Here is a 20,118-nt window from a genome sequence, read left to right as displayed (position 1 = left end):
CTGCTGATGAGATGGAATCTAGACCCCAAAAAGGAAAAACCCTGGACTTTCCCACATGGCCATGTGTGGGATGTCACTCAAATTAAAAAACACAAAGGTATCCAAGGAGAAACAGAAAGTTTATTATTATTATTATTATTTCAAATCTTGAGATTTGGGTGTCCCTCCACCAGGATGATCTGATGAAAGGAGACACAGACAGAAGCAAAGGACCTGATTATGTACCCTAATGGGCAAATTCCCCCCTCCCACCAACTGGCCAATATTTGGCTCACATTCTCAATGTCCGTAGAAACTGAAAACAAAACAATGAACACAATATGCATATCTGTATTTCTTAGTTTGCTGAAGTAATACCAAAGAAGCAATTAAAGATGTGCAGTCAAGCTAGACACTGTACTGTAGAGCCAGGTCACCATGACCGAAATATAGCAACAGGTGCATCAACAAAATACAGGGGGGCTTCTTCAGGAGTTTCAAGCTTGGCAAACTTTAACTACTTAACAATGGCATGAGGGGGGGAGGGTACTTGGGGTTGAATTCCTGTAAATCAGGTGATTTCTAGTAAATCGAAACTCAGGCCTGTCAGCCTGCTATGCCTGCCTTGAGTCTAATACAATTTCTATCTATTCTTTTAAGGGAGGTTTTCATGGGACCCCTCATCCCACTCAACCTTATCTCAAACCTTAATTACACTGAGGAGTCTTCACTGGGACATCCCATTCAGCCATATCTCTGGCTTTCCCTGAGGCTATAATCCCATCAACTGGCCTTTCATTGTGGCTACACCCAATTTCCCAATTCTGAGTTGCTCTTAACCTAGCCTAGCCTGGCCCTCCACCTTTAATCCTATCTAGGCTCCTGGAAGAACAGTAGGATATGATGGAAGAAGTCAAGATGGTAGCAGAAGAAAAAAAAAAAGGGTCTCAGGTGGTTCATGAATATGGATGAAGTCACCATAGATGAGACGATTTGGACTGTCACACTGAATCAGATATTGAGGTTATTTTAAATGGTAGAAATTGGTCAGCAGGATTTAACAGCAATGACTTAAATAGGTTGGTATAGATGGACGGAAAAATGACAAAGGATCAGTGTTTCAAGTGACATTTGGGGCTAAGTCTGACTGATGCAGATGGGATCTGAACCCTGAAAAGGAAAAACCAAGTCTTTGGGATCTGGACCCCAAAAAGGTCAAGTGTTGTTCGCCTTGAAGTACTGAACTCCATGTGCTGAACTCCATTTTGTTTTCTGACCTCCACCTCGTATGCCCTTCTTCATGGAAGTAGGACTTCCCGCCTTAGGAGTTCCTGCCTTAGGAAACCCACCAAGAAAGACACCCGCCCCAATCTTATTCCATGATCCTTATATGGTCCCAAAGGCAGGATTAACCAATCGCTTGTTTGGCTTCTGTAACTTCCCGCTTACGCAACCCCTGACCATTTCCTCTGTGGCCTCTGTCTTTATAAACTCAAGCTCTGCCCCTGATCAGGGCTGCTTGATTTGGGTGTGCATACCCCTTGCAGCCATGTCCTAATAAATCCACATTTCAAATTATGTCTGGGTCTGACTCGCTGATTTCTCTGTACAACAGCCTGAGGCATCAACTGTCCCAGTAATCCTCTCAACTGGCCTTTCATTGGGTCCTATACCCAGTCTCCCAATTCTGTTACCTCTGACCTAGCCCAGCCTTTCATTGTCTGTTACCTCCACATCACCCCAGGTTAATTCCTACCCTTAATTCCATGGAGACCCCTTCTCTGTTATACAGTTTCTGTATTAAAGTACTCAGATTCTTAAAATCTGGCCCATAGTGCAGACTCCCTAGGAATCTCGCTCACCCCAGTCAGTGTTCTAATAAACCTTGTCTTTGGCTGAAAGAAGGCTTGGGTCTTCAAAGACAGTAAGGGCCCCCAGTTTTCATAAAATTTTAGAGGATAGGGATGCTCATAGAAACTGGTCATTTCTCTGAAATGGCAGGCAAATTGCTTGCCCTGCTCCCCTTAATCCTATGATTCAGAGTCAATCCCTGCTAAAGCTATCGCCTCACTCTCTTCCTTCTCCTAACTCTCCTCATACTCTCATTTCTATTCACCTCAGGCCTTCTTCAGAGTTCATATTCTCTGCTCCACCATTCCTTTGTACTCTCCAGAATGCACCTACTTCCCTTTTGCTAAATAAGCTCCCCTTTATTCTGGATCTCTTTTGTTTAAAAGCATTTTACTGATGCTCTTTTTTTAGATGTATCATCTCTTTCCAATGACTTCTCTTGACCCCAATAGAAATTTTAATTTAATTCAATTTCAAATAGAATTACAATTAAGCAAAACAAATCAACGTATTGCTCATATCTAACAAAACAGGCTTCATTCCATTCTTATAGTCCAGTACCTCTCTGATGAGAAGGCATACTTTATCAACAATCCAAGTGATAATTAGTCACTGCACTGATCAGAGTTCTTATGCCAATCAGTGTCATTTTTCTTTACCATTATTGTGACCTTTCTGTAATTTGTTCTCTTGATTCTGCTTTGTTTTACAATACTTCACACATTTAAAATGATTGTGTTGTTGTATCATACAATACTCCACTGAGTTCACATAACACAATTTCCTCAGTCATTTCCAAATTGATAGGCACTCATTTTGCTTCTAGTTCTTTGCTGCCTCAAAACATTTTTTTCCATAAATACTTTAAAGGTATGAGAATTTTTCCTTTGGTATCCTTGGAGTATATGCCTTATAGTGGCATATAAAAAGTTAAAAAGTTACTTTTTCTAGTAGAATTCCAAATATTTCCCAGAATAGTTTTTCCTGGATCTCTCAACTCACTTTCCATCATCTTGCATGAATGGAAACCTAGCTGTCTCCAGAACACACGGCATCTATAAAACCTAAATATTTATCATTTTTTAAGCCCCAATGGAGGGGGCCTATGAAGGGGGAAAGCACCAGCAGAATAAAGAAAAACCTATCTCCCTATACCTGCTCTCACAATTCCTATCCATTCTTTTTTTTTTTTTAATTTTTAGGCAATTGGGGTTAAGTGACTTGCCCAAGGTCACACAGCTAGTAAGTGTCAAATGTTTGGTCTGAGGCCAGACTTAAACTCAGGTCCTCCTGACTTCAGGGCTGGTGCTCTATCCACTGCACCACCTAGCTGCCCCTCACAATTCCTATGCAGATCTGGCTTGATGCATTGATATCTTGGCCTCTCTCACTCCTACTTTGTCTCCTTGTACTCGACTGGTTCAGTCAAGAGTCCTCTCCAATTTGGGAGGGAGTGGACATATGGGAGTGGATATGAGGAACAGGAAATTAAAATTCAGGGTTTCCCTGAATTTAAAAAGAATATCAGCTCAAAATTCATCAACAAACTTTTTTTTTTATGCAAGACAGTGTTAGGTAGGTGCTTACTTAACTGTCCAGTTTCTAGCCTCTTCATTAACTGAAATCACTCTCCAAAAGGTGCTAAGTAACCTCCTAATTGCCAAACCCAATGCCCTTTTTACAGTCCTCATCCTTCTTGTTCTTTCTAAAGCATTCAAGCCACCTCACCACTCCTTACTTGATACCACTGTCTCCTCTTGTGGTTTACATATCTGTAATCTTTTGGTTCTATTGTTACTTCTCTGATTCTTCATCTCCGCTGATGATTCTTCTGTCATGTAACCACCTAATACAGGCATTTTCAGCCCTCTTCTTCTCTGACTATATATATTTTTATTTTTCAAAATTTGATTTCCAGGGGCAGCTAAGTGGCACAATGGATAGAGCCCTGGCCCTGGAGTCAGGAGGATCTGAGTTCAAATCCAGCCTCAGATACATGATACTTACTAGCTGTGTGAACCAGGGCAAGTCACTTAACCCCAATTGCCTCACCAAAAAACAAACAAACAATTTGATTCCCAAAACTAGACTTCTTTTTGGAGCTCCATACTCATATTTCTAACTGCCAACTACCTATGTCCATTTTGATATCTCACAAGCCCCTCAAACTCAACATTTCCAAAACTGCACTTATGATCTATACTCTTCCCTCATGAAAATAAATGAATGAATGAATAAATAAGTAAATATGCTTCCTGTTCTTCCTTCTAACTTTACATTTTCAATTGATGGCATTACCCTTCTAGTCATCCATGCTTCCTAGGCCAGTTTTTTTAAAAAATAATATTTTATTCACCCCCCAATTACATGCAAAGACAATTTTTAACACTTTTTAAAAAAATTTTGAGTCCCAAATTCTATCCCTCTCTCCTTCCTTTCCCCCATCCCTGAGATGGGTAAGCAATCTGATATGTTATATATGTGCAATCATGTAAAACATTTCTATATTGGTCATTTTGTACAAGAGGATAGAAAAAAGAAAGAAAAGGAAGGAAGGAAGGAAAGAAAGAAAAAGCTTCAGTCTGTATTCAAACAAGATTAATTTTTTCTCTGGAGGTGGATAGCATTTTTCATCATGAGTCCTATGGGATTGTTTTGGATCATTGTATTACTGAGAAAAGCCGAGTCATTCATCGTTCATCATACAATATTGTTGCTGTTGTGTGCAAAGTTCTCTTGGTTCTGCTCTTCACTTTGTACCAGTTCATGCTTTTCTGTATCAGTTCCAGGTTTTTCTGAAATTATACTGTTTGTCATTTCTTATAGCACAATAATATTCGATTACTGTCATATACCACAACTTGTTCTGCCATTCCTCAGTAGACGGGCATCCCTTCAACTTTCAATCCTCAGCTGCCACAAAAAGAGCTGCTAAAATTTTTTTGCACAAGGAAGTCCTTTTCCCTTCAGGATGCAGACCTAGCAGTCCAGGCCAGGAGTTTTTGGTCTCCTCCTCTCACATCCTTCTTCAGTGCTTCAACAGATCCAGCAGATCTTATTAATGTAGATACTGCCTATTTGGTGTTTTTTACCTTCTTTGTGTCTCCACCACTTAGAACAATGCCCATCACATTGTAAATACTTGATTGTAAGTTTATTGACTGGTGATACTTCCTCCAGTGGTGAGGATCATAACTTATTCATTCAATCATTCTTTTTGTAATTTTCAATGTCATCTCCCATGATTGTCTCTATCTGTTGTTTGATCATAAAATCTTCCCTTATCCATAGATCTGACAGGCCATTTTTTCCCATGCTTACCTAACTTCCTCATGATACATCCCTTTATGTCTAAATACTGTACCTATTTTAACCTTACCTTGGTATTTGGTGTGAGATCTCAGTCTATGTCTAGTTTCTGCCAGACTGCTTTCCAGTTTTCCTTGCAGTTTTTGTCAAATGTTGAGTTACTGCCCTCAAAGCTTAGGATTTGGGTTTCTGAAACACTAGATTACTGTGGTCATTTACTTCTGTCTATTGTATACCTCATCTATTCCACTGATCCACTATTCTATTTCTTAGCCAGTGCCATTTTATTTTCATGATTATCACTTTGTAATATAGTTTGGATTTTGGTACTCCTAGGCAGCCTTCCCTCACTTTTTTTTTCTCATCGATTCCCTTAATATTCATGACCTTTTTTTTAATTATTTTTTTCTAGCTCTAAAAATAATTTTTTTGTAGTTTGATTGGTATGACACGGAAAAAGTAAACTAAGTAAATAGGTAGACTCCAAAATATTTTATACTCCTTTGGTTCTTTTCTTTCCCTTACCTCTCACATCCATAGGTAAAGTCTTGTATTTTTTCCATTCATTTCCGTTTAATCCATGGGAGCTTTTTGTCCAAGCCTTCCAGTCAGAAGTATCTTTACTTCCTTAAAACTCTTTAAAACTTTTAAAAAACACTTTAGTTGTATATCTTTTACTTTTGTCCTACTACTTATTTTAACTGTTGTTGTACAGCATACATTCTACTAGCACTGCTAGATTGTAAATTTTAAGGTTCTTGGAGCTGGGGGAGGAAAGGGAGCAGGGGCTGCCTCATTTATTTTTGTATGGCTTTCATCTGCTAGTGGACTGTTGCTTATCGTAAGAGCATAATGAATGTTTATTGAATATGAAGCACAGGAATTAGCCTCTGCTCTTTGAGAGATCTATAATTCTATTGCTCTCCTCTACTTTGCCTGGAGACATGAAATAGTTTTTATCATCTTACACAAAAAATTTGATATCTTCAGGACATCTCTTGCTAGAACCTGTTACATAGCAGACCCTCGATACATGCTAAATGCTAAAAATTGACTTGTACAGAATTTTTCTCTATGCCTTTTCCCCGCTCCGCTCTCCTCCCCATCCCCACATAAATGCCTTCAGTGCTGGAGAGAGGGATCTAATTGGAATCTTCCAGCAGCACTTCTTTCGGCCCTTTCGATCCCCTCGCATCCCTTCTTGGGCTTGGATATTTTGGGGAGGAAAGGAGTCCCTAAAGAGTATTTCCGATTTCTGATTCTCTCAGGGGGCTAGGAAGTAATGGAAGGGAGGTAAGTGGGCACTTGCTGAGGCGTCAGGGAGGCACACGTGCGTTCCCCCACGAGCCTTCCTTCCGCCCTTCTTCCAAGGCAGAAGTAATGAAGAAAGTGCCACAGCACGCCAGCCCCAATATTACGTCGAACAAGTAGCCAAATAGCTTAGGAAAGATGACCCAAAACTCTGAGCTCCAATTTCCGGCTCAGGCCACAGAGGAAGGAAACTAAACTCCCAGAATGCTCCACGGCCCTAGCTTCCGCCCAATCTGGTAGAAATATCGCGAGATGTCGTCAGGCCTTGGATTTTATACAAAGGGATGGAAAGTTTTCCAGTTTTGCATTTCCGTCGTCCGACTCAGATCCATTTTGTTTCTATTTCCTCTCAGCCACTTTTTAATTAAAAAATGTATTTTTTTACTTAAAACCCCCTATATATACGGGAAAAAGAATTCCCAATTGCTGTAACATCCCAACGGGTCCCTGGAAACAGCCAATCAACGTGTAGTGGGGGGAGGTGTGTCTGATCGGTCGCCCAATCAGAAGAGCGCATCGTCAGGCGGAGGGGCCAATGAGAGTGCGAGCGGTGCGGTATTTGAATTCCGACCGGAGGGCTGAGAGGCGGCGGCGGTGGCGGCGTGATCCTGGGACCAGGTTCTGCTGGTGGGATCGTGTCGCTTCTCTGTGTCCTGCCAAGTCCCTGCGGCCCCTGCTCTGGCCTGTCCCGGTCCCCATGGCGCTGTTCCGACGCCTCGCGGTGAGTCAGCGGCGTGGTGGCGATTCCCTGGTCCCTGCCACCGCCGGGGACGCCCCCACTCCTACCGTCCCTTCCTGGGGGCGCCGGGGGGGGGTGTGCTGACGTAGGGCCCTCCCCCAGTATCTTGACCCTAAAATCTCCATCACTCGGAGGTGGCGCCGTCATTTTCTGGAGGGCCCAGAATCTGGAGTCGGGGATCCGGGCTCGAATCCCAGTTCTTCCCCTTCAGACCTCTGGGACCTTCTCTTCTAAGTTTTGGAGACACTGCTGTCATGGTTTGCCTCTCATCTTAGGTCCTTCACGTTCTCATTGCCTGGGTTTGCAATCCAGGCACACAACCTTGGTGTCATCTTCCACTCTCTCTCTCAGCTCACATATCCCGCCCCCTTTGCCCTCTGACAGTGTCACCACCCTGGTCCAGGTCCTCATCGTCTCAGACCAGGATGGTTGCAATAGCCTGTTGGATGGTCTCCCTACTACTAGTCTCTCCCTACTCCAGTCTATCATTCAGAAGCCAAAGTAATTTTCCTAAAGCACAAGACTTGCCAGGTCACTCCCCTGCTCAGTAAACTTCAGTGGCTCCCTATTACCTTCAGGATCACGAAACCCAGTTTGGCATTCAAAGCTCTTTACACCTTGGTCTGTTCTTACAATGTACTCTCCTCGCTGTACTCTACTATCCAGATTCATGTCCTTGCCGTTTCTCATGAGCAATACAGCCATCTCTCTATTCCTTGCCTTCTCACTGACTGTTTCCCATGATTATAAGTCTCACTCCCTTTATCCTTGCTTATTGACTTCCCTGGCTTCTTTCAAGATTCAAAAATCTCACTTTCTTTGCTGGAGGTTTTTCCTGCCCTCCCCCTCTTATCCCCTGGGGCTGAGCCTCTGATATCAATTTACATTTGCATTGCATATACAATTTAAAAAAAATTAATTTATTTTTAGTTTTCAAAATTCACTTCCATAAGTTTTTCAGTTTTAAATTTTCTCCCTTTCCCTCTCCACCTCTTCCCCAAGACAGAGTGCAATCTGATATAGGCTCTACATATACATTCCTATAAAACATATTTTCACATTATTCATGTTGTAAAGAAGAATTAAAACCAATAGGAGGAACCACAAGAAAGAAGAAACAAAACAAAACAAAAGGAAAAAAAGAATAAATAGTATGCTTTGATCTGCATTCAGACTCCATAGTTCTTTCTCCGGATGTGGATAGCATTTTTGGTCATGACACTTTTGGAGAGATGTCTTAGATCTTTGCATTGCTGAGAAGAGCTAAGTCTATCAAAGTTAGTCATCCCAAAATGTGGTTGTTGGCTGTGTACAGTGTTCTCCTGGTTCTGCTCACTTCATTCAGCATCAGTCCATACAAGTCTTTCCAGGTTTTTTGAAGTCTGTCTGCTCATCATTTCTTATAGCACAATAGTGTTCCATTACATTCAGATACCACGACTTGTTCAGCCATTCTCCAGTTGATGGGCATCCTCTCAATTTCCAGTTCTTGGCCACCACAGACAGAGCTGCTATGAATATTTTTTGTACATGTGGGTCCTTTTCCCTTTTTTATGATCTTTTTGGGAGACAGACCTAGAAGTGCTATTGCTGGGTCAAAGGGCATGCACATTTTTATAGCCTTTTGGGCATAGTTCCAAATTGCTCTTCAAAATGGTTGGATCATTTCACAACTCCACCAACAATGCATTAGTATTCCAGTTTTCCCACATCTTCTCCAACATTTATCGTTTTCTTGTTTTGTCATGTTGGCCAATCTGATAGGTGTGATGTGGTACCTCAGAATTGTTTTGATTTGCATTTCTCTAATCAATAGTGATTTAGAGCATTTTTTCATATGACTATAGATGGCTTTAATTTCTTCATCTGAGAACTGCCTGTTCATATCCTTTGACCATTTATCAACTGAGGAATGACTTGTATTCTTAAAAATTTGACCTAGTTCTTTATATATTTTAGAAATGAGGCCTTTATCAGAAACACTGGTTGTAAAAATTCTTTTCCAGTTTTCTGCTTCCCTCCCAATCTTGGTTGCATTGGCTTTGTTTGTGCAGAAACTTTTCAATTTAATGTAATCAGAATTTCATAATGTTCTCTATTTCTTACTTGGTCGTAAATTCTTCCATTCTCCAGAAATCTGACGTCGGCTCTACATATGCGTTCCTTGCTCTCCCAGTTTGCTTATGGTATCAGTTTTATATCTAAATTGTGCACGCATTTTGACTTTGTTTTGGTATATGGTATATCGGTTGGTCAGTGCCTAGTTTCTGCCGTACTCTTTTCCGCTTTTCCCAGCAGTTTTTGTCAAAGAGTGGGTTCTTATCCCAGAAGCTGGGGTCTTTGGGTTTATCAAACAGTAGATTACTACCGTCACTGACTGCTGTGTCTTGCATACCTAACCTATTCCGCTGATCCACTACTCTATTTCTTAGCCAGTACCAAGCAGTTTGATGACAAGTAATACGGAAGTTTGGAAGAAGGCAGAGTTTAAGGTAATGAGCTCTGTTTTGGATATATTGAGTTTGATTTGTCTATGGGATGCACAATTCACAATTTCCAAAAAGCAATTTCTGCTTGCCTGGAACTCATGAATCAGGGCTAAGTATATTTATCTGGATATGATTTGCATAGAGATGATAACTGAACCCTTGGAGTCTGATGAGATTACTAAGTGAGATTGTTTAGAGAAAAAAAGAAGGGCCCTGGACAGATCTTTGAGGGATAACGTGATGGGGGCAGCTAGGTGGCACAGTGGATAAAGCTCTGGCTTTGGAATCAGGAGGACCCGAGTTCAAATCTAGCCTCAGACACATGACTCTTACTAGCTGTGTGACCTTGGGCAAGTCACTTAACCCTGATTGCCTTACCCCCCCCAAAAAAAAAGAAAAGAGGGATAACATGATTAATGGGTATAACCTCAATGAAAAACTAGCAAAAGACACTGAGAAAGAAGAGGCCTAACTAAGAAAGGAGGAAAACCTAAACAGAGAATATCTAGAAAGAAGTGATCCACAGTGTCAGAATTCTGCAGAGTGATCAAGAATTATCAGGATTAAGAAGAGGTCGTTAGATTTGGCAATTAAAAGAATACTGAGAATTTTGGAAAGAGTAGTTAAGAGATCATTGGTTACTTTTAGGATGATTTAATATTAAGGTCAGAATCTAAGTGTTTTTTAAGACTAGGGGGAAACATGGGCATGTTGTTGTTGTTTGTCCATAGTTCTTGAAGAGGACCATGACATCAGGAAGGTGATGCCATGACTTACAAGTGAATTGGTTTTGAGGGAGGGCTGTGCAAAGTCACCAGCCTCCCTGCTTCCTCCAGAGCTATCTGGGTCCAGTGGCAAGATATAGATCAGGAGGATTGGAGATGGTCCCCAGACATGTTTGTAGATAGCAGGGAAGGAGCCAGTATTTATAGGAAGATCTGAAAAAGACTGGTGATGCTTGTGTGGGCAGTCTTCTGGAAAACATTAAGGAGGAGCTGGGATCAAGGTTGCCTGGTACAGGGCCCTAGTGCTTTACTGCTGGTTGAGCCAGGGCTCAGAGTCTGGCTGCTGGCTTGCCCAAGGCAGCCTATACTGTGCTGTGTACCACTCTTACCCCGGTGTGACATACCTTTCCCGCTGACCTTCTCAGTTATATTGGGCTAGAAGATTGTTTCACCCTAAACCTTTTGGGGGTTCTGCTGCTCCAGCATTCATTTTGAGGCATTGTTTTAAAGTTGTTTGGAGGGGAATTTGGGAGAGCTCAGGCAAGTCCCTGCCTTTTCTCCACTATCTTGGCTCCACCCTCCATCAGTATGTATATTGAAATCCTCTTCTAATATGAGAATAGGATTGTGTCTGATAGTACATGCAATATTCCATATCCTTAGACCCTTGTTTCCAAACTGTGCAAAGAAGAGAATTTGGTACATCTTCTAAACTCTTCACATTCTTAATAGCCAAAACTCCTGTATACTGATTAGCTTGATTCTCGTTGGTCTGACGTATATCTTAGTCATTTTACCAAAACCCATTCTTTAGAAAAAAAAATATTTATTTTTAGTTTTCAACATTCACTTTTATAAGATTTTGAGTACTAAATTTTTCCTCCTTCCCTCCACTCCCCCCTTCCCAAGACAGCATGCAATCTGATGTAAGCTATACATGTATGATCATATTAAACATATTTCCACATTAGTCATGTTGTGAAAGAAGAATCAGAACAAAAGAGAAAAACCATGAGAAAGAAAAAGCAAAAAACAACAAAAGAAAGAGAAAATAGTGTGCTTCAATCTGCATTCAAACTCCATAGTTCTTTCTCTGGATGTGGATAGCATTTTCCATCATGAGTCTTTTGGAATTCTTAGATGTTTGCGTAGCTCAGAAGAGCTAAGTATAACAAAGTTGGTCATCACACAATGTTGCTGTTAGTGTGTACAGTTTTCTCCTGGTTCTGCTCATTTCACTCAGCATCAGTTCATGTAGGTCTTTCTAGATTTTTCTGAAGTCTGCCTGCTCCCCATTTCTTATGGAACAAAAGTATTCCATTATATTGATATAGTACAGCTTGTTCAGCCAATTGCTTGGCATCCTCTCAGTTTCTAATTCTTTGCCACCACAAAAAGAGCTGCTATAAATATTTTTGTACATGTGGGTCCTTTTCCTTTTTTATGATCTCTTTGGGGTACAGACCTAGTAGTGGTATTGCTGGATCAAAGGGTATGCACAGTTTTATAGCCCCTTGGGCATAGTTCCAAATTGTTCTCTAGAATGGTTGGATCAATTCACAGCTTCACCAATAATGCATCAGTGTTCCAGTTTTCCTACATCTTGTCTAACATTTATAATTTTCCTGTTTTATCATGTTAGCCAATCTGTTAAGTGTGATTTGATACCTCAGACTTGTTTTAATTTGTATTTTTCTAAACAATAGTGTTTTAGAGCATTTTTTTCTTATGATTATAGATAGCTTTAATTTCTTCATCTGAAAACTGCCTATTCATATCCTTTGACCATTTATCAATTGGGGAATGACTTATGTTCTTATAAATTTGACTTGGTTCTCTATATATTTCAGAAATGAGACCTTTATCGGAGACACTGGATTTTTGTAAAAATTGCAAAACCCATTCTTGAAAAGGCTCTTTTGAGGCCATATGGGCCCAGCATGTATCTATCCTTATAAAATAGTAACTGATGATAGTTACATTATAACTTAAAGATTTTTAAGTAGCTAACTATTGTCATCATGCATGGGAAGTTTTTGTTTTCTTTTCCCCTAAGCAAGTTTATCTAGAGCCGATTCAATTCATTGTTAGTAGGTTATATTTTTATTGCATATAGGAAAATTTATCATCCTTAGCCCTCACACCTTTGGTATCTAAAATAGTTCTTTCTGCAAGAAATCAAGTTCAGTTCTAAATATTACTGTTGTACAAGAAAGCTGTAAAAAGTGCTGTAACTTTAAATGGTCTACTTTAGTGAAACATTTCTAGTGCCTAGAAAGACTTGATAAGAAGCAGAATTAAGTATAATAAGGTAATACCTGCTTTTTTTTTTTTGGCTAGGCAGTGGGGTTGAATGACTTGCTCAGGGTCACACTGCTAGTAAGTGTTATGTGTTATGTGTCTGAGGCTAGATTTGAACTCAGGTCCTCCTGACTCCAGGGCTGGTATTTTATCCACTATGCCACCTAGCTGCCCCTAATACCTGATTTTAAGTATCTGAACAGAATGGCTTTCCAATATTGTTCCAAACGGGGTTTCCAAAAAGGAAGGCTTTAAAATAAGTACCTTTTTATCCCAGGGATTTGTAGCAAATGTCTTAGGTGGTATATTCCATAATAATTTTTCTGTGAAGCCTTCAAATCCTCTTACAGATCAGACCATATTGAATCCTTAAAATATCCTTGCAGTGTAAGGAGCTCTTTAGCACAGTAGAAGATACTAAGGGAAAAGACTGTTTCTTATTTCCTATTGAGAAATGCTTTTTATTGGTCTTTTGTTTTTATGTCACTCTTTTTTTCTGAATATGCCCTTCTACCTTCCCCCAGCCGTGAGTACCATCTCTTGTAAAAAAAAAAAATGAAAAAGAGAAAATAATCAGTTAGCCAAATAATCATTATCTCAGCTGATTCTGATGAAATGTAGTATAGTATGATATATTTCACCCCACCTCTCCAAAAAAGTGAGGAGAATATTTTCTCATCATTTTAAAGAACATTACAATCATATAGTTTTCAGTTTCTTGGAGCATTTTTAATGATTGTCAACTGTTTGATATGTCATGGTCTCTAAAGTTTAATGATCTTTTCTTTAGGTGTCTAATGGTTTGGAGGATGTTAACAAAGGAATTAATTCAAAAGCCACGATGCAAGTTACTGTTAGAAGAGCTGCTCTTGAAGAAATTGGAAATAAAGTTACAACCAGGGGAACACAAGTAGCTAAGGTAATTTTATTATAGATGTGTATGTTTTTGCACACTTTTTAATTGTTGGAAAAACTTGATATTAATACTAATGCCATAACTTTTTTTAATCATAGAAAGTTGAGAAAGCCAAAGTACTTGTGAAAAAAACCAAAGCCACAAATATCATAAGAGAAGTAAAGCCTACAGCTACTGTGAAACCAGTGCCAAAGGAAACTTTAGCTCCAAAGGTAGGAAATCATAGATATTGTAGGTGATACTTATCAGATCAGATAATTTTTATCCAAAATACTTGGTTTTCTTTCATGTGTACCATAGGGAACATATTGTAATAGAAAGAATTCTGGAATTGGAGTCAAAAGACCTAGGTTCAGGTACTGGCTCTGATACTGGCCATATGATTTTAGGTATTTCCTCATTTCTAAAATTGAAATAATATGTAATCTACTTAATTACTAATAGTGATGTCTTATCTCCCACCTCGTTACACGTATGCCTAATAGGCATTCCCGTTAGTGTACCTTCCACCTAGTCTGCTTCTTTTTTTTTTTTTTGACAATTAGAGTTAAGTGACTTGCCCAGGATCACACAGCTAGTAAGTGTCAAGTGTTTGGTCTGAGGCGGCATTTGAACTCAGGTCCTCCTGACTTCAGGGCCAATCCTGTATCCACTGTGCCATCTAGCTGCCCCCTCGTCTGCTTCTTTTACTCATTTTCACTTCATCTCCTTGAGACTCTTCCTTTCTCCTTATTTTCTGCCTCTAGATTGTTTTACTGCAAACCCACATGGGTTTGAAGAAAGTATTTTATAAACTGTAAAATTCTATGTCGTCCTCATTGTCATCATCATCGTCATCATGATGTCACTGCTACTTTGAAACTAATTTTCCCTAAAGAAAAATGGAAATTGACAGCTAGATCCCTGCTTTGTGCCAGTAATTTAAAAGAAATCAAGATATATTAATATTTGTGGTAATACTTTAGGCTCATAGGGTTGTTTATCTAGGGCTGAAAAAGGATCACTCCTTATTTTATATATGAGGCCCAGAAAAGTTGTGAGCCTTGGTCCTTTTACTCTAAAACCAAAATTTCCACTCTGTCATGCTTTGAGCTGGTTTTAGGATCATATTTACTTTTAATCTCAAAACAAAATGCTATTTGGACTGCTTGCAATAGATACAACTCTACTGAAAATTTGAACTGGCCCATGAGAACTTCAGAATTCTGGAAATTTGTGTCCCAACCTTAAGTTAATATTAGTGCCAAATTATTGTACTTAGACATGTTAGAGGAAGTTTCATGTCTTAGATTTGGGACTCAGGAGATCCATCTTGCCTCTTCTCCTGACTAGTTGTAGGGCTTTGGACAAATCCCTTAATTTCTTTGAGTATAAGTTTCCTTTGATTATTTGTAACGTCCCAGTTCTATGATTCTTTGAGTTACCTAGTGGCTTAGTGTTAAAATGCTAATGAGGCCAAGGAGAAAACTGTTTTTTTCCCCTCATGTACACAACTTAAATATTTATTGAGCATTTACTGTGTGTATTCTTCTGTCAGTGGACTAGTAGCTTCATGACTGATCTTGAACCAAATATCTTCAGTCCATTTTTCACTGATCTGATATGATAATCATCTTAATATACTGATCTGGTCACATTATTCCTTAGTTGAAATACTTTCAACAGCTCCTAGTTGACCACTAGATAAAATATATGTGTTTTTGTCTTTGCATTTAAGGTCTAGCATAGGATGTCTCTAATCTACCTTTCCAGCCTTATTTTATACTGCTTACTTTCACAATTCAATGTTAGAGCCCACTTGGCTCCTTCTCTGTTACTCACTCTCATCCTACCCTTTTTTGTCTCTGTATATTGTTGTTCATGTTGTTTCCTATATCTGGAATCTGACCCTTCTCCTTAATCATGTTTGTTTAGCAGTGTGCTCTTCTTATACTTGAAGGTTATCATATCACACTTGCTTTTCTAAGCTAAATATCCTCAGTTCCTTCAGCTGATCTTCATGACTGGAGGTTCATGATTGCAGTCTCGTTCACTAACCCTGCTGCCGTATTGAGGAAACTTTCCAGCTTACTAATGTTCTTCCTAAAACGTGGTTCCCAGAAATGAGCACAGTTCTACAGATCTGATCTAATCAAAGCAGAGTATGGCAGGAATATTAATTCTTTATTAATTTGTTAATTCTTTAGGCCTGAGCCTCTTCAGGGAGCTTATATTGTGCCCTCTTAGTACAAGGAAGACACTTGTGACCTGCTATGAATAAGGAATTCAAATTCCCTGCTATGTAGAGGGAAAGAAAAGCATATAAATAGCTTATATTTATGATGAAAATAAAACTTACTGTAGGACTCTGCCAAAACTGATAGTTGAATTTGAGAATATTTCAAATTCGTTTCATTTACCTCACTGTGCCCATTTCTCCTTTATTTCCCCTCACTGGAAATTGATCCCAGGAACATTTGGATTCAGATCCTTGTGGATCTTCAATAAACTTAAAAAAAATTATTTTTATTTTCAGTTCCAAATTCCTTCCATCTCTTCAGCCCTTCTCCCACCCATTGAGAAGGCAAGGAATAGATTACCCTTTATATATATGAAGTCAAGTAAAACATTTGGCCATGTTTTGGGGAAAAAATAAGAAAAATAAAGGGAAAAATATGCTTCACTCAGAATTCATCAGTTCTCTCTCGGAAAGTGGATAAAATTTTTCATCATGAGTCCTTTGGAATTTTGGTGGATCATTGACTTGAACAGAGTTTCTAAGGGTTTCACAGCTGACCATCTTTACAATATTGCTATTACTGTGTGCCTTGTTATTATGGCTCTACCCCCCCCCTTTTTTTTTTTGGTGAGGCAATTGGGGTTAAGTGACTTGTCCAGGGTCACACAGCTAGTAACTGTCAAGTGTTGGAGGCTAGATTTGAGCTCAGGTCCTCCTGACTCCAAGGCGGAGCTCTATCTACTGTGCCACCTAGCTGCCCTGACTCTGCTCACTTTATTGTGCATCACTTCACTTAGGTCTTTCTAGCAAAACAGTATTGCATCACATTCATATACTGTAACTTGTTCAGTCATTCCTTAATTTATGGGCATTGTGGAGATTTTCAAAATTGTCCAATCTGCAAGAAAACAAGCAAAAAAAGAAACCACTGAGGCAGAGCTCTAAGCTAATGGCACTTTATTAAAGGGTCCATGGTCACCTCTAATGAAGTGGTCCTCATATCTTTCTCATGATCTGAGATGCCCCCTTCCTCAAGAGCCTTAGTTTTATAGTGCTTGGTACCTGGATAATACAGGTGGAGCAGGCCAAAAATACAGATTTTGATTGGTGGGTAGATGTGCCCTTAACCCTCTAGGAGGGTCTACACAAAATACAGAATCCCATTGGTTGACAAATGGGCTAGTGAGCAGACCTTTACAATCCTTTCTTGACCTTCCAGGAGGTCCTGTCAAAGTGATGAGCAAAGCTGGGCTGATAAGCAGATGTCAGAACACCTGTTTGGGCTGATGGGCTAGTAGAAGGGCAGGCCATAGTCCAGCAACCAGGGTCACTCATTAGCTATGTGCTTATGGTCATCTCCCCATGTTGGGCAATAGACGGATGACAGGGGATGGAGAGGCAATAAAAATAGCTTGGAGGACTTTCCATGTAATTGAGTCACCTCTGACATGCTGGGCTTGGTCACCATAAACAAGGAAAAATAAGGGTGGAGGTCCTCTGGTTAGCTTCCTATGATTAAGCAAGTGAATTTACAATCTGCAGTTCACAGCTCTAAGGCCTGCTGTCAGAACTTATAATCACTACTCCTATGGAATCATATCAAACTGATTAAACCTGAGTGGAATAAAATAGGGGTCCAATTAATCATCTATCATAGAATTCTCTCAGTTTCCATTTCTTTGCTACCACAAAAAGAGCTGCTATAAATATTTTTGAATATGTGGATTCTTTTCCTCTTCTTTGATTTCTTTGGGATACAGAGCTAGTAGTGGTATTCCTGGGTCAATGGGTATGCACAGTTTTATAGTCCTTTGAGCATAGTTTCAAATTCTTCTCCAGAATGGTTGGATTAGTTCATTGCTCCATGCAATTGCATTATTACTCCAACAGTGCATCATTACTGTGCCTATTTTCCCACATCCCTTCCAGCATTTGTCATTTTCCTTTTATATTATCTTAACCAATCTGATGGTGTGAAGGCGGTACTAAAGAGTTGTTTTAATTTTCATTTTTCTAATTATTAGTGATTTAGAACATTTTTTCTTTTGGCTATTGATAGCTTGGATTTCCTCCTTTGAAAACTGCCCATTCCTGCCCTTTGACCATTTATCAGTTGGGGAATGGCTCTTATTTTTATAAATTTGGCTCAATTCTTTTATGTCTGAGAAATAAAACCTTTATCAGAGAAATATGCTATAAATGCCTTCCCCCCTTCATCCCCCTTTCTGGCTTTTCTTCTAATTTTGGATGCATTGCTTTTGTTTGTGCAAAAGCTTTTTAATTTTATGTAATCAGAATTATTCATTTTATCTACTGCGTACCTCTCTAGCACTTGTTTGATCATGACTCTTCCTCTATCCATAGATTTCACAGGTAATTTTTTCCATGCCCCTCTAATTTGCTTATAATATCATCCTTTATGTCTAAATCATGTACCATTTTGCCTTTTTTTTGGTATACAGCATTAGATGCTGATGTTTGCCTAGTTTCTGCCAGACTGCTTTTCAGTTTTCTTGCAGTTTTTGTCAATAGTGAATTCTTGCCCTAGTAGCTTAGTGTTTGGGTTTATCAAACACTATGTTACTGTACTCATTTGTTTCTATATATTGTGTACCTAACTGTGTACCTAATCCATTGATCAACCCCTCTATTTCTCATCCAGTACCAAATTATTTTGATGATTACAACTTTATAATATAGTTTGAGATTTGGTAATATTAGATGCCCTTCCTTTTCACTTTTTCATTGATTCCCTTGATATTCTTGACCTTTTGTTCCTCCAGATGAATTTTGTTACTATTTTTTTTTAGCTCTATAAAGTAATTCTTTGGTAGTCTGATGGGTGTGGTATTGAATAAGTACATTAATTTAGGCAGTATTGTCATCTGTGTGAAGAATTTTTTGGTAATTGTGTTCATATGATTCCTGTGTGTGTATTTTGGCAGGTAGACTCCCAAATATTTTTTTTGCCTACAGTTATTTTAAATAGAATTTCTATCTTTTTGTTGTTGTTGTTGAATTTTCTTGATAATATATAGAAATGGAGGATTCTGGGAATATAGCAGAATAGGTCAGAAAATTTTTGGCTCTCCAAATTTCCTCTGCAAAAAAAGATAGGTATCATCTCAGAGTGAATGTAGTGTAGCATAAATAAACAGGAGTTGGGTAAAACAATTGTCCTCCAAAAGACAAATTGAGAAGACCCCAGGAAAGACCCAACCTCTAGGCGTGAGTGAAATGCAAACATCTCCAGGCCAACTCTTCAGAGGAATCAACTAACAACAAGCCCTGGGGGCAGCTGGGTTGGGAGATAGCCTCTTCCTCAGGAACTTTTACCTCCTAAACTGAGTTGGAGAAGATCAAAGGGTCTTCCATTGTGGAGGAAACCAAGCACAGCTGTGTGGACCTGATACAGTCCCAGGGGAGAAAGAGCTAGCACACATCTGGTGAGTGCATTAGCAGAAGGGACCTTGTTGGCTGTGGGCACTTGCAGAAGCGCAGAGTCCCTGGTTTTAGTTCTAGGGCAGAAAGGACAGCTATAGTTTGTAGCCACCAGAGGGATGACAGGGAGCAAGAACCTTTGTAGGACAGCGAGACTGGGGGCCCTACTCATGGCTTAGGGGTCAAGAGGAGAGCCTAAGATTGGACCCTGAGACAGAGCTCAGAAAATAATAGTAAAAGGTACCTGAGGCTTGGGGCATCATTCCCCACACCTTGGGACTAGAACTTGATTGTATTAACAGCTGCTAAAAACAAAATAAAACAAAATAAAAATAAGTAAGCAAAGGAGAAAGAACTCAACCATAGACAGTTACTGTGGGGATAGAGAAGATCTGGATTCATATTCAGAGGAAAATAATGGAGCTAAAAAAGCCATTCCTTTTTAATGAGAGTTGTCAAATAGTCACAAGCACAAAAAGAGTTCTTGAAGAACTTAAGAAGGACTTTAAAAAGAGAGATTAAGAAAAAATTAGAAAAAAAAATTAAAGCAATCCAAGCAAATCCTGAAAAGAAAGTCAACCAACTGGAAATAGAGAATCAAAAACTTAAGGAGAAAATAATTTCTTGAAAACTGGAATTTGGCAAGGGGAAGCTAATTACATTAAAAGACATCAAGAAATAATCAAACAAAATCAAAAGAATTGAAGAGTAGAAGAGAATGTGAAGCCTTTCATCAGAAAAACAGTTGATCTGGAGAACAGATTGAGGAGAAATAATATAAGAATAGTCAGACTACCTGAAAGCTACCATTAAAAAAAAATCTTGATACAATATTACAA

At 39.3% G+C, this 20,118-nt stretch overlaps 1 protein-coding gene across 5 annotated transcripts in view; it reads left to right on the top strand.

Moving 5' to 3' along the window:
- Window positions 1-20,118, top strand: part of CCNB2 (cyclin B2) — a 44,490-nt gene that overhangs the window by 6,769 nt on the left and 17,603 nt on the right. The window contains exons 1-4 of one of the 5 annotated variants that reach the window (XM_078151239.1): window positions 6,836-7,171; window positions 9,622-9,681; window positions 13,495-13,623; window positions 13,719-13,832. In XM_078151239.1, coding sequence (XP_078007365.1) covers window positions 6,986-7,171; window positions 9,622-9,681; window positions 13,495-13,623; window positions 13,719-13,832 — 489 coding nt within the window. In that variant the 5' untranslated portion in view covers window positions 6,836-6,985. Of the gene's footprint in view, window positions 1-6,835; window positions 7,172-9,621; window positions 9,682-13,494; window positions 13,624-13,718; window positions 13,833-20,118 lie in introns of those variants that run through there. The other 4 variants (XM_078151240.1, XM_020981924.2, XM_020981933.2 and 1 more) reach the window with 4 other exon arrangements.

The sequence above is a fragment of the Phascolarctos cinereus genome, unplaced genomic scaffold (genome assembly GCF_003287225.1).
Source record: "Phascolarctos cinereus isolate Bilbo 61053 unplaced genomic scaffold, phaCin_HiC Scaffold_3;HRSCAF=262, whole genome shotgun sequence".
Lineage (NCBI taxonomy): Eukaryota > Metazoa > Chordata > Mammalia > Diprotodontia > Phascolarctidae > Phascolarctos > Phascolarctos cinereus.
This window is presented reverse-complemented; position numbering and strand designations above follow the sequence as displayed.